Raw genomic sequence first — 15633 nt, 5'->3', positions numbered from 1 at the left:
GTGCGCGGTCGGCGGCGCTCACGGCCGGCTGTCCGCACGGATGCGTGTGCGACGACCAGCTCGTGGTCCAGTGCGCCGGACAGGAGCTCACTCGGTTTCCCAATGATCTGCCGCTGGCCACCCGGCAGCTCATCATCTCCAACAACCGCATTGGAGACCTGCCGCCGCTGCAGCTCAACTACCTGTCTGATCTGGTGTATCTGGACTGCAGCAACAACTCTCTGACTGAGATCTCAGAGTCCACATTCGGGAACTTGCGCAAACTTGCCTACTTGGACTTGTCTTTTAACACCCTGCTGCAGATCGAGGACCGGACTTTCGGACCTCTGGCGTCCCTGGTGATGCTCAGGCTGACGGACAACCCCGGTCTTGGCGAGATCCACTCGGATGCCTTTTCGGAGAACGTGGCGCTGCAGGTGCTCGACGTGAGTCGAAACAACCTGACGACCCTGAACATCAGCGGCCTCATCGCGCTGCCTGCTCTGCGCTCCCTTGGCCTCAGTGGTAACCCGTGGAAGTGTGACTGTGACACGGAGGACCTGTGTCTCTGGGTGCAGATAGAGGGCTTCAAATTTCAAGGTGAGTGGTCTGGAAGTAGCAGAGGGAAAAAAAACAAGTAGATGTAAGTGGGCTCTTCTGCAGAGCTCTACACACTCAACAATAATCTGAAAAGAGTGTAAAATAATTCCCCTTTTTAAAACACAAACGTTTCAGGTTCTGAACGACTTCCAAAAGCAACGTTTAGTTCAGCCAAACTTCACAAACCTCATCCATCGATCTGTCCATCCATCCATCACCATGTCCTTAACTTGATCTCTGATCAGTTTGGTCACAGGTCACCGTGGTCACTACCAAATATAAAAATCCTGCCATCTCTGACTCTGATTTTAGAATCGGGGTGTCGTTTTCTAAGAATAAATGTCAACACAACCAATTTAACCACTGATCAATATTTTGAATGCTCAGACATGAGTGTTTTTTGTAAAATAATCCACCGGGAAATGTCTCGACCCGTCACCAAAGTCAATGTTTTGAGGATGTTGGAAGATTGGATTTATACAATATAAAATATCTGTATGCCGCCAGTGCACTCACCTCACCTGTGCACAGACGGAGGGGTCACCTTTGTAAATAATAGCCGCAGAAGAAGTTCCCCGACCGGTCATACAAACAAAGAAAAAGCATTTAGAAAGAACAATTCCTTTCATCGTTCCTAACAGCTAAAGATCAGTCGGGCGAAACATCGACAGCCAAATGTTTTCACTTCACTTGTCCTTGAGTTGAAGGTCACTCTGAAGATAAGTTGAATAAATAAAAAAAAAAGTTGCGTCACGTGTCAGCACGATATACACAGACACCTCCATCCATCCATTTTCTACCATGTAGCGTTCATACAGAAAACCCATAGTTGGATGTCCAGCAACTCTGGTCCATGGCGACTGCCCCGATTTCATTACCTCGCTCCTGTAACCCAGTGCCCTTACTCTGCCCTTCAGGTATCAATAATATTTCACATTCATTCCAGTAGACTGGATGCCTTGTGTTACACCTACTTATAAACCCATCATGGGTCTCAGCTGGTCCATTTGTAAATGAAGGCCAATTCAATTAGATCTGTAAAATCACATACTGTAGCGAACGATGACAGTCGGAGGTAATTCATGATCCATGATGCTAACTGAGAAGCTCTAAAGGCGTTAGTAATTTAAGCATTCTAAACACACGTTCTGACTGTAGCCTCGTCCGTCCTGTTTGAGTGCACTATATTAACCTCAGATGTAAAGCTTTTTTTTTCTTTTTTTTTTTTTACAATGAACTTTATATGGCCCAAACATAAACACGGACCTTTATCAGCTGTAGCTAAGCTCTTAAGCGGCTTAAGGGTGCACAAAGGAGGAACAAGACGATACACAAGGCACAACAATATTGTTTGATATATATAAATATATATTTATATATAGGGGTCCCCAACCCCTGGTTCGGGGACTGGTGCCGGTCCGTAGGTCATTTGATACTGGGCCGCAGTGAGACACAGTATTTCAGTTTTACTAATTGACTTCAGTCATATCCCTTTACTTTCTTCATTAAAAGATAATCTGTCAATGTTACAAAAATATATATAAATATATATATAGATATATATAAATATAAACATATACTGTATACAAAGGCTCTAAAAAGGGGGAAAATAGTAGGTGTATTTTTGTTGTTGATATCTCTCTTGTCATTTGTTGAAGTAACACACATGTACCAGCAGGTTTAATAAACAACATGTGTACATGTGTAACACACATGTACCAGCAGGTTTAATTATGCTAATCTAAAAGACAGCAGATTTCTTAAACAAACCTTTGTGTGGATTAGTGGTTTATTTAGAATTCTATCAACAAAAGGTCAAAACTAAACAAACGGTGGAGCATGCTGGAAAAACAACATCAACACGATGAACCTTTTGTCAGGTGATTTCCTGTAAATCTGTTGGATTATTTATGCCCTCATTCGCAGCAGAGATATGATGTACAGTTAGCATGCACATCGTGTTCGAGGCTGCGTTCAGTACCTGAGACAGCGACCGTTTGATAAAAACTAAAACACTTACCATCCCTTTGTCAGAAAGCCTGTGACCGAGAAGTCCACTCGGAGAAGAAAGTGCCCTACATTAAAAAAAAAAAATCCAATTTATGTCCCCATTTTTTTTTCACAACACCCTGAAGTACACTTACACTCTAGCGCACAAACAAGCCGCACACGGAACCACACACTCTTACACTCAGACCCAATATGTTGTCTTTGTCTTTTCTCTCAGACATTTTCACAAACAAAAAAAGAGGAGAATGTCCGTAAATATTCCATGAAACACACAGATAAACAGCCGTGACTGTGCACTCGTTTGAACCCTTCTGGTGGCAGTGAAACTGTGGGCTGCTTGTCTGCTGTCTCCGTGGTTACACAAGTCTACCACGTACATGACCGGAGGAGGTTGAAGTGAACACCTTCCGTCTGGCATAGATGTGAATATAGTGATATGTCACTCAAACATCCAGAGGATACCATTTCAACTGAGTGAACCGGGTCAAGTGTGTGTGTGGGGGTCGTGTGTGTGTGTGTGGTCATGAATGCCCTGTGAAGGCTGCAGGCCTGTGAGTCAAATGGACTAAGATTCCTGCCGTCGCTATATCTCAGTGTAAACATGAATCATTTGCATAGTCTTTATTTAGTCAAGTCCTCCAAACTCTAGGGGCACTGGAATTAAAGCTTACATTTTTATGGCCTAATATATTTATAATTTATATTTTGTATATTTATTATTATTTATTTATCCATCCATCCATCCATTTTCATCCGCTTATCCGTTACCGGGTCGCGGGGGCAGCAGTCGCCACCCAAATCACACTGCACCGTACCAACCCCCCTGAAGGAGGTGAACCCTGGGGTTCCACACCAATGACAGAGACATTGCCTCTGGGCCAAAATGCCACATTATTTATTTATTAATATTTATTTTGACAAGGCAAGGAATTTGTTATTTTTGTTCATTTATGACCATGTCCTCTCACTCAAAATAACAGAATATCGTTAACAGGCTCGTCTACTGAGGCCAGAAGCTAATGAGCTAATAGCTAAACAGCTACAAAAATAACGGAAGAAATAACAGAAGAAACACTTTCAATTTGTTTCTAAATGATTTTTTAATGCTCTATTACTAAATTGGTTACTAAATTAAACCTAACACAACAGAAATGTTATTGAAATCAGGAATTTAACAAACACACACCTCGGTTAGCTTGTTAGCGTTTCATTTCACAACATAAAAAACATGCCAAACACTTTTTGTTTTTGTTTTTGTTTTTCAAATGAGCCCACTGACTGTTTGCTTTTGAGGCATAGTCACTGGTCTACATGCCACTGAGTAGCCTAAGTACTTGTTAGAGGTACATTAGGGTCCGCAGCACCACGACCTTCAGCTCATCAGGGACAGATTAACTCTGTGTTTCCAGGGTCAGAGCCCAGCAGAGGGAAGCCGGCGGGCAGTTTCTGTGCTCGTAATCTGGGGAACAAACTCCCCAAACATTTGACTGTATGTAGAGACTCAGATGTTGTATCTGAATAATAATAATTGGCTGTAGATAATTTCCATTTAAATTAAGTCAATGTCCACGTTTGAAATGAAACGTGCCTTGGCTTTAGTATTCACATTACCATACACTTTTTTTTTTGCCCTCCTTGAATTATTCCTCCTCTATATTGACACACTGTTCACTCCAAAGCAGCGCAACATCCTCTAACAACACAGAGTATAATATTTCCTTCCAGGTGTAATGGTGTTTGAGTTTATTGATATTTACCTCCGGTCCTTGTGACAAGGGGTTTCGGCTAAATAGTGAGAATTTATGTGGCCTGTCCTAAGGTGGAAGAGTCGGTGGAAGCGTGGCTCCGCTGCTGCGGGTGGAGAGTATTTCTTCCTGTTTGTCAAAGTCCTGGACGAGCTCTGCAGGCGAAGAGCCAAAACAAGGGGGGGGAGGGGGGGCATGTGGAGGCCAAGAGTTAATAATTCATAAAAACAAAAAAGAGAAAGAGGAGAGGGGTTTTAACCAGGGGTCAATTAAAAAGAAATTTAAATTAATGTCCAACAGTCATCAATTGCAAACGATAAACGACAGCCTGTAGAACAGTAACCAATCATCCGAGCCCCATTGCTGCCAGTCAGATCCTTAGAAAAATAATAACCATGGAATTCTAACTTTTATTTATCGCTGGTAGCAGACGCTTTATTTATCCGGAACGATTCTTCAAAGCTAACCGGTGCAGAGCGACCTACATGTGGAGCAGACTGTCCATATTTTTATGTGTCGAGAACAAATTCAAACGAACTTCTAGAACATTTTGAGAACATCGCTACCTTTTGTTGAACTTTGTGAAGGTCCTAATTACCTCAGTGGACCTTAGGGGGAGCAAATTCCTATAAAGGACAGTACCCAAAATACCAGTGTATCTACAGCTACATGTATTTAACCAGTACCAGGTCATTTGACTAGTAGCTACCAGGCCAAAAAAGTGTGGACACCTTTGATCTTGGTATCTTCTAGTCAGGTTCTGGTCAGGTTGTCACAAATACAAAAATTCCTCCTACGCGAACACCGACAGAGTCGTTTGATCAAATTACCCCAGGGCTGTTGTGTGCAGAGACAGTGCAGAGGTAAGCCAGCATTAAAAATGAACTCCAACTCTTCATCATCTCTTAACAAAGACTATGTACACAAAGTTCCCTTTTTCTTAGCCTGATACTTCATGGCCAACATCTGAAGAGTCACATTAGCTCCGCAGATCTGACTGAAACGTTTAACGTGCGCGTGACCGAGCAAACATCAAGAGAATTTCAAATCCGAACGGAGAGGATGAAGATGACAGAGCAGAAGTGAAAAATGGGGAAGGCTGGGGAAGGAGAAAAAGGAGAGACTGATAAAGTCTGACGGGAAGACGTGGAGGGAGAATAAATGTTAACCTCCGAGGGAGGAAATGAACAGTGAGAGGTGAGAAAGAGAGCATGACTGATAAGAGGCAGTGATAAAGGGAGCAGGCAGAGAGCGCTATAGCTGTCTGACCTTCACTCTCTCATTTTCCCACACTCTCTTTTATGTTGTCACAGATGGAATTGACCATATGGAACGTAATTGATGGCAAATTTTCCCTTCTCTCCATAGATGTAATGTAGAATCTTTTCATATGGAAACAAATTGTAGTTTTGTGTAAACATTAAATCTGGAACACATCAGTGGTATTTGTTTCTTATTATGTCTCGGATATGATTATATATGTATATATAGGTGCCATACACTGGTGGGCCAACTCTAGTAGACATTTGATATGATCTCGCGGGCCAAATATAATTACACTGCGGGCCAGATTTGGCCCCCGAGCCTGAGTTTGACACCATACCATAGGGAATCAAGAATCAGGACAAACAGGAGAAATTGAAGGAAAGTGAAACAAAACATGTGCAATATGCGTGTGTATATATATGTTATATTTACATATGTATGTGTATGTGCGCATATACATTATAGATGCTAATAGAAACAGGAAACAGGTGAGCGTTATTAAATTAATGAAAGGGGGAGTTGACAGTAAATTTCTATTTGAACTTATTTTTGTCTTTTTCCTGCCTTTGTTAACATTATAAATGAAATTCTTTTTTCTTGTACTACACTTGCTCTTGTTACTTAGTAACGTCCTCGTTGGTGACAAATACGCGTCTAAGTATTTTTTTAAATATGAATTCTAATGTTTTAAATTTGTGGGTTTGATTAGATTTGGTGAAATAATTTCTCCGCAGTGGTTAAGTTTGTGAAATGTTTATGTTTCATGTCTCAGTTCACTTTTGGAGGGTGTGAGAAGGAATACCTGGGGAGGAGAATATCATTAGGGGAATTTGATTGGAGTCAGATTTGACACTCACTTAATCAGACTTAACGAGAGGGTCTTTAGGAGTCACTGTATAAAGACTGTCACTCCGTTGTAGCTGTCATGATATTAGCATTAACGTTAACGAGACGGATTTCACTGACAGCAGAAGAAATTAATAAATCAAAAAACAAATTCAGCGATGCTGTCTTGTTCACTGGAAAGGCACTGCAAGTAAAGTAAAGTCATGAGAAGTAATACTTCAGTATGTGCAGTAATAAAGTCATTTTATTCATATGTAAATCTCGCAGTGTAGAAGCAGCTTTAAACATTTGGAGATAACTTGCACCTCAGACACTAACCCTAACCCTCACCAGGAGAAGTGGAATTTACATCTCAAAATGTTCCGACTGTGAAGTACCGCTGCCATTTGCAAAGGGATTATTGTCGGCCGCAGGATCAAAAATCTTGTTAGGAGGAAAAGGGGAGTAAAGATCAGTACTATATGAAGTACTGTGTAAACCAGGGGCGTCAGAATTACTCTGTTTCACAGGCCATAAAAGGGTCATAACGTAATAAACTATAAATATCAATAAGTACATTTCCCCCCTTTGTTTTCATGCAAATAAGTACAATTATAGAAGATATTTATTATTATTATTATTATTATTATTTATATTTAATGAAATATAATTTTACAAAAAAAAATCCTGAACATGAAGTGTTTGTGTTTTATTTTTATTTTCTAAATTCATGAAGTGGGCCGGATTGAACGCCGTAGCGGGCCAGTTTTGGCCAGTGGGCCGTATGTTTGACACCACAGGTGTAAAATTTAATTTTAATTCAAACTCCATCCATCATAAACTGCCTCTACTGTTGATGGCGGTCACAGCGAAGGACCACCTGACAATGGGCATCGTCGTGACAAGGAGGCAGTTCACACATACGTTCACAGCCGTGGTAAATTCGAGAGGCGTTCTCACGATCTGCATATTTATGTAACGTGAGAGGGAGCAGGAACACCCGGAGAGAACCCACACAGACTCGGAGAACCTGGTGTGAACCCTCGGCAGCAGCAGAAACTCGGGAGAAAAAAATACAAGTCAAGTTTCTGAGAAGTCAGAAAAGTTTTAACGGCGTTATCTTGCCAGCTGCTCAGACAGATAGGTAACAAAGTCTTGACTCTCTGACAGTGTCAATGCCAAGCTGGGACCACGTACACACACACACACACACACACGTAAACACACACACACCTGAATGATGTTGTCCTAATCACCTCTTTCTGATTGGGTGACTGCAGAAACCTAAGTACTGAGAAAAAAGACAAATACTTTATCTAGACCATACGTGTCAAACTCAAACTCAAAATGGCGGCCAGCCAAGCCATTTGAGTGAGAGTTTGACACCCCTGTTCTAGACTCAATAACACTGTAGCTCCACTTCATGTGCAAACTGGAAATAAACATTTGTGTAAACACTGAAAAGAAATGTGTAAATTTCCAGTCTAAAATGTTCTAGTCTGGTTGCTGGGGATGAGTAAGAAACCACCGAGAGTGGACGGAGCAGACGCTGTGAGGAGAAGTGAATCATTTCTGTGCTCGTCTGTGTTGTCGTGTAGAAGCTGAAATCATTTCCTCTTATCTCTGATTGTTGGAGCCAGTCACGAATTCTCTTGTGTTCGGTGGCTAATCTCTCTGTCTCTTCCATGAATCTTTTATGAACACATTGAGTTCATTGTCATCCTGAAAAACCTGAACGTTCACCTGACTTTTACAGTTGGTCTTAACGACCAATCAAGTCTTTTGACATTTCTGCTTTGAAGCTGGAGTAGAAACTGTCACTACTGTTAGTGACAGTTAGACCTCACAACGCTGTTCCTCAGCAGAATACCTCCACAACCACCTAGTACAGTGCTTCTCAAACTGTGGGGCGGGCCCCGCTGGTGGGGAATTTAGACACGACAAGAGGGTCGTAATGTTTGAGGTCACAACTGCACTTTTATTTTTTACTATTTTAACTGTGTTATTTGCTGTTATTGATTCATTCTCAAAATATGATGTTACGTTTTGGTTGTTCAATACATTTGAAATGTAAATTTTTAGGATTTTTGTCGGGGCGACAGGAGCAGCTGGAGGTTGAAAATGGCCAAAAAAGTTTGAGAACTGACCTAGCGTGTTGTTCCGAGTCAGTTTTTAAGGATTTTAAATTCTGTTAAATACCACAGTCTTTTATTATGATTACATAAATACATATTTTATTTAAATCTAATACTTGTTTCTTTTGGGGTGTTAGTGAGGAAACGTCTTAGACTTCAAACTAAATATCAAAAGTAAAGAATGTAAGGTCAAATGTAAAGAAGGTGATGTCGCCAAAATTATTAAAGGGCTAGTCTGAAAGTGATAAACAGCCGATACTCATGAGTTCGGTTTTTGTTTTCCTTAATTCACCTCAGCTGAACAATAAGACGTCATTTAAAACAAGGACGTTCCCTGACATTAGAGGGCGTATTTATACACGCTGGCCAACAGCTAGGATTACGTGCTGTGCCCTTTTCAATTTTGCGAAAATGAGATGTTTAATCTAAAAAATGTTCCCTCTTTTCGTGGCAGTTGTCGCTGTTATGAGAGGGATGCTCCGTTTTTGTTTTTCTGGATTTATGGCGTCGCTGACCTTAAAATTTTTAACTAGAACGACATCTTCACGCGATGCTATTCACCGATGATGGCTTTGTTTACATTCGCAATTTGTACGCCATACATTGGATTGGGCTAAAGTTACAAAAACACACTAATAATATACAAAAATATGTAAAAAAACGTTTGTTTATTCCCTTTGGCAAATATATTAAAAGTGTGAAAATCCAATTCTTTTCAACTGTAATGCTGTTTAATGCAGGAGTGAGCCATCAGTGGACAGGACAGCAGCCAGCTGTACCTGCGTCCTCTGCCACGTCCCTCAGTCTCTGCGTCCTTCTCCTCGGTCCGTCTGGTCTGAGGGACTCCACATGACTCACGGTGTCTCACAGGAGTCCTAATTGATTTTAAATGTCCTAAATTTATATTTCGGGAGTCGGGAAACGTGAAGACCCTGGGGGTGCAGGTTTTCACATTTGTTTTTGTTTAACCTAATGTCTTTGGTATTTTTTTTGTTCACCTGCTGGAAGACTAATAAGACACCCCCCGCCTCCCCCATCTGTAATAGTGGAGTTATGTACAGTTGTAGTCCATGTGGTTTATAAATACCAGGAGGGGGAAACTCTGTCCCATCTGAGGGAGGTTCTCTGATGTGGTTTCATTTTCTGGTGCAGAAAATACCAATTCTATTAATGTAATTATTTCCTGAGGGGGATTTTTGCATAATGAGGTCAATGAAGTCACGGTGGAATCTTATCATCAGAGCCTCCCATCATTTGTGACCAAAGCAGCCGATGGTGGAACGTCACAGAAAACTAATAGGAATTGATAATCACTAATAGGTTAATTCATAGGTCTGAATTATAAACAGTCCAAAAACATAAATATTGTACACATCATAGGCATCATAGGCTTGAATTTTGAACTGTCCAGCATCAACCCTGACCTGTTCCGGTGGTTCGTCCAAAAACATAAATATTGTACACTTCAATATCATCATAGGCTTGAATTTTGAACTGTCCAGCATCAACCCTGACCTGTTCCGGTGGTTCTAGATGAATAAATTAGAAGGAATTACAGCCGACCAATCACAGAAAAGCATTTCTCTCTGAGGTTTTGGACTTGTAGACAAAGATTAGCGGACAACATAGAGTACATGTCATCAATGACCTCATCATCTGCGCTGTTTCAGCCTTGTACCTTGAACCTATGCTAATGCTAATGCTACTGTTGTCATCATCTCTTACTTGATCGGCGGAGCATTTCTGTGAGTTTTCTTTCCACAACTTGTTGAACATTTGTTTATCTTAAAAGGTGCTGTTTTTTTCACCCCCTGGGTACGGCGCTAATACAGCACAGCAAATAATGTGAGCTGAATTCCCCTGGAGTCTGATAATGCCATTACGCATTAAGAGCCCGGCTCATACACACACACACACACACACACACACACAAGTACTGTGTTGATGATTAGCATAACTAATAACATTAGCATACGTAGCATAAACCCTAATGTAAATGCTAATGCTGTGAAGCCACTGTAGCAGAACAAACACATGCTGCACGTAAACACGTAAAATGTCACAGATTGTTGACCTCTCAGTTGCGAGGAGACAGTCGTTTTAACAAATGCTGCGTCTTCGTGCGGTTGGCTCACAGACTGACATGCTGTAAAACGTGTTGATATAGTTAGCCACAGATAGTCTGTGCTACAACATTCTCATTTCTGGGCTCACTTCAAACTGAGTTACTTAATTGAGCGGCCCCCAACCTTTTTTGTTCCGACTGGTTGGCCAGTAGCACCCGTTATTACCAGTAGCAAGGTGCCGAGTGTTGACGGATCATTACATTTTCAAAATAAAACATCTTTTGGGCTTTATTCTGTTAGCATCAGAGTCTGAATGACATATTATTTTGAAATATTGCCAGATTACCTTTTAATAAAAATTAATGGATAAGACTGGAATATCTTTGAATAAAGTGAATTCATAAAAATTAAGTAAACGCACCAAATGACCTGCGGACCGGTAGCAGTCCACGAACCAGGGGTTGGGCACACAATCAGTAGCCTAGTCTAATGCCTTCCTACTTATTTTTCTTCTCTTCATTTTCAATCCTCTAGATGAAGGCCAGACAGTTTGCTACAGTCCCCCGGAGCTGGCGGGCCAGCGGTTGTCGGAGGTGGGCATGCAGCTGCGAGCAGACTGCCACCACGGCCTGGGCTACTGGGACTACCTCTTCTTCATCGCCATCGGTTTTGTCATCTTCTCGGCCGGCACAGTGTCGGCGTGGGTGATGGGAGTGCTCATGGTGCTGTACGAGCGCTACACCAAGCGTAAGAGCGAGCAGCTGGACAGTGACGATGAGGAGGATAGGGGCGGATTGGGTGGAGGAAGAGGAGGAGGAGGAGGAGGAGGGGACCAGGGAAATGGGGATCTGAGTAAGCCTGGCATGCAAGTGTGACATGGTGATGTAAACCAGGGACAAAATATGAAGAGGAGGAGGAGGAGGAAGCAGCGACGACAGGACTCTGAGACCAAAGACTCCGTCTGACTGTCGCTCCTGGAGCCGAGATTTAGATATGGAAATATAATCTTCTTTTTATTAACGCTGTAAGTCTTTTTGAGTGTGTGTATGTGTGTGTATGTAAGAGAGCGAGAGACAGAGAGAGACAGAGAGAGAACGAGACGGAAATAATGATCGACAGATACAGCAATAATGACTATGCCTTCACTTCAGGAGAACAGAATGACCTCTGAGAGTATTGAAAGCAATAACCCACACAGTCTTACACACACACACACACACACACACACACACAAAGAAAACACAATACCCGTCTCAGCACATGGATAGTGTACTTTAAGGACCTGAATTCCCTGAGTGGGTGGATGAACCTGCACACTGAAGTGCTCTTGAGTAACACTGTAAATGATGATTATAGACACACACACACACACACACACACACACACACACACCTGAGACATTAGGGTCTCAGGGAGAGCGATGTCTCTGTTCTGCTACAATAAAATGAAAGAAGTGTCATCGCAAATGTGTGTTTTTCTAAATGCCCCGAGGCAATGCATTTCAAACAGTTAGTCACCGCTGATTGGTTTGAGTTAGTCTTAGAAACACACATTTAAAATCACTAGTTATCCATATTGTAAATCGCCCAGCTGTGACAAACCGCTTATGTTATACAGAATCAGTTCAAAAAAAAAAAAATGTTCCAGTTGAATTTTTTGCTCTAAAAAGCTACGAGAGCGTCCAGTAAGTGCTGTCAAATGGTGGGTTTTAGAATGCTACAGCAGTTTGTTGGCAACATGCAGCTCGCGGACCAGAACTGACCCACGGCCTCTGACCTCCGGCCGTCCAGATGATTTTGAGAATCTCATTTCATTCTATTTTTTACTCGCTTTGTGTTGCTATTTTTATACATTGTCACACCCAAACGTGATAATCAGGGGTACCGTGGCAATGATCCATTTGAACGTAGCTAGTCGGAAAACTATTATTTATTCGCTGCAGATAATGTGTCTTCATTTGTCGACGTGGCAGTGACGGGCATAACGATCAAATACTATTCCATGAAGTGACAGTGGATAAGTATAAAAAATAAAAAAGAGACAAAGTTCCAGATGTCGTGTCTTTCTTCAATTTCTGCCGGTAAATGAGTGCTGTGTTCAACTAAACAGGCCCAGGTATCGCACCATACTTTCTGAGATGGTATTGTTTTCGAGGTGCGCCATGGAATGATCATTTTTGCTATATTGGCAGAAGTAGAGAATGTATTCCCACATGTCAAGAGTAAATGGCTGTCACAAACGTGCAGTGTGTTCTGTCGACGGCGGGTGTGGCGTTCATTAATGAATTGAAAAATGAGTTGGGTTATTAATAAAACAAGTTTGGAATTGACTTAATATGAAAGTTGTTATCTCCCAGGGGGCGCTATTCCTTCCATCCACAGCACCAATTGATTCCTCTCTTGCCTCTGTATTTCATTCACTGATAAAAAGGTTGACTTGTTCATTTAGCACCAACATGCTACCTAGCCTACTTCTGGAAGGCGTGGATAATGGCTAATTTGTCAGAATAAAAGTATGTCAAATCTTTGTTGGCGTAGATAAGACTCCATTACACGGTTAGTTTACACACAAACGTTCATAATAATGAACCAGGTACCAGCTCATTCACAGTGTGCTGTGCCACCCATGCCGATAAGATTGGTTCAGACTGGACCCTTTATTCGGAATAACTCGGTCGGTCTCTGTGTTTTGTTCTAGCCCGCCATGTATTGGCTTGAAAAAATATTCGGCCTGCGGCCAGACTGACCTGCCGACCCCTGTCCTGCGGTAATTCAAAGAAACGATCAGTGCTCTGTGATACACAGCTGGGAAAGGCCAGCAATAACAACCACCATGTCAGAGTGAATAAAACAGGGTGCAAATAATCACCCAAGATGTGATCTTGTTCAACCGTGAGTCCATTTACTCATTAAATTCTGTATCAGGAGTAAAATCTAAATCTGGATAGGAACATTTTATTTTAAGTAAATAAAGTAAAACTAGCAGTGTTTCTAAATGTGTGCTGGTGGCATTTATGTAGTACAAAAGTACGCGTCTCATCTAGACCTGGTGGTCTACCCTGTTCTCACCCACTCTCACCTGTGATTGGCTGCCATACTCTCCCATACACTCTTATTAGATGTCAAGTGGGCCGGACCAGTACAATCATAATAAATAACAAAAAGTCTATGTTTTGTTTATACTGTTACTTATACTACACTTATTTATTAACAATAATAATATTATGTATTTGTATTGAATGAAATATAATTTCACAACATATAGAAATGTCCTCAACATGATGTGTTTGTATATTTTCTTTATTTTCAAATTTCATCAAGCGGGCCGGATTTAACACCCTAGCGGGCATTTTTTGGCCCGCGGCCCATATGTTTGACACCCCTGCTATACAGGATTAAGCTGGAGATGGATTGTTGAGTAAATCTGAGCTACGATTTGTGTGTTTTCTGCAGATACTACATCGCCCTCCCTTGGCTCAGAGAAAGGCAGATAGCGGTAATGTGTTTTTTTTTGTTTGTTTTTTTCCATCTGTAATCCTTCAGTGGTGCAGTGATGTGGTCTAAGGTCAGGAGTGATTAGCTCCAGCTCTTTTCAAGGACCCTTAGAGGAGAAGCTGCAAATAAGTGGATGCGGTTCGAGGGGAATCGGAGTGAAAATATTCAACTCAGCTGGGTGAAATCTCCCTCTGACGTCATCGCCGCGTCGAACCGTCGTTGGTGGTTTAAGTAGCGGCGGTGGTTTCCCATCAAAACCGTGGCCATTGTAATGGAGTCGGCCTCCTGCTCATGTTGATGCTGCCACATGATACCACTGGAGGCCTCACTTGGTTGACCTCATGTTAACGCTGTGCACATACAGGCTTCAGTCTATAGGCCAGCTGTCAGGGTGGAAGTAAGTCCTCTACGTGTTCATCTACGCGTGACTCTGGGTGTGTGTGTTTGTGTGTGTGTGCGCAGAGCATCTCTGTGAGCAGCATGGATGAGTGATTTATGAGCTCACACACACATATTCAAACTCTCTCGCTCCTCTACTCTGAGCTGCTTCAGTCCCACTCATCATGAAAACAGATGAGGGGCTGAAAGGTAATAGACCACGATATTGGACGCAGATGCAAAGAGAATAGAGCGGAGGGGGGGTTAAACTCCTGGTTCGTGGGCCACTTTTGGCACACATGTAGCTTCCATTGAGATGCCAGGTTCATCAGTGGCCCCCAACTCCCAGGTATAGATGGTTGGGTCATGATCTTCCTAACTAATTTAATTACATAGACAAAGATGACTTAGGAGGTTAACCAGGTGATGGTGAATGTTTATTTGTGTATCCTATTAGAGCATGGTGTCAAACTCATTTTGGTTCAGGGACCGCATGCGACCTAATTAAATCAAGTCTGATCAAGTGGGCCAGACGGGTACAATCACACCAAAATAAATTATAAACTACCATAAGGCCATGTTTTTCCCCTTTGTTTTCATGCAGAGAAGTACAAGTTTATTAGATATTTATTATTATTCATTCATATTTAATGAAATAATACTTTAACAAAAAATATCCTGAAGTGTTTGTGTATTTATTTATATTTTCAAAAATCATCAAGTGGGCCGGATTGAACACTCTAATGGGCAGTTTTTGGCCCGCGGGCCGTATATTTGACCCCCCTGTATTAGGGGTTTAATATGGTTATTAAGGGACATATCTACAAATAGAACCAGCCTAAGCCTAACAATGTCATTGGTTAAAAATATTGGTGTTCTACTTGCTAAAAAGTAGAGTACATTTTGTATTCTCAACAAATCAAAAATGTCAAGTTTGGCGGCTGAACTTAATTTCTCTAAGTAGCTGCATCCCTGGTGTTGGACGCTACACTACATGTGCTGCTTCCTCGAGAGAATAGGCTCTATTTTCACCGACACAAACACACACACACACACACACACACACACGCAGAGGCTTAATGGCCAGTACAATCATAAATTCAAGGACAGCTAAAGTCAGAGCTGCAGATCATTA

The 15633-nt window shown here is 41.8% G+C and overlaps 2 protein-coding genes across 2 annotated transcripts in view; one reads left to right on the top strand and one right to left on the bottom strand.

Annotated features, from left to right (window-relative positions):
* Nucleotides 1-12672, top strand: part of lrrc52 (leucine rich repeat containing 52) — a 14510-nt gene extending 1838 nt beyond the window's left edge. The window contains exons 2-3 of the mRNA XM_025052418.1: nt 66-579; nt 11161-12672. Of these exons, the coding sequence (XP_024908186.1) occupies nt 66-579; nt 11161-11501 (855 nt within the window). The 3' untranslated portion in view covers nt 11502-12672. The remainder of the gene's footprint in view (nt 1-65; nt 580-11160) is intronic.
* The window catches only part of LOC103399996 (methyl-CpG-binding domain protein 3-like), an 844757-nt gene that overhangs the window by 180152 nt on the left and 648972 nt on the right, over nt 1-15633 (bottom strand). The gene's annotated exons all lie outside the window — the stretch shown is intronic.

The sequence above is a fragment of the Cynoglossus semilaevis genome, chromosome 2, assembly GCF_000523025.1.
Source record: "Cynoglossus semilaevis isolate Cse_v1.0 chromosome 2, Cse_v1.0, whole genome shotgun sequence".
NCBI classification, from domain to species: Eukaryota; Metazoa; Chordata; class Actinopteri; order Pleuronectiformes; family Cynoglossidae; genus Cynoglossus; species Cynoglossus semilaevis.
This window is presented reverse-complemented; position numbering and strand designations above follow the sequence as displayed.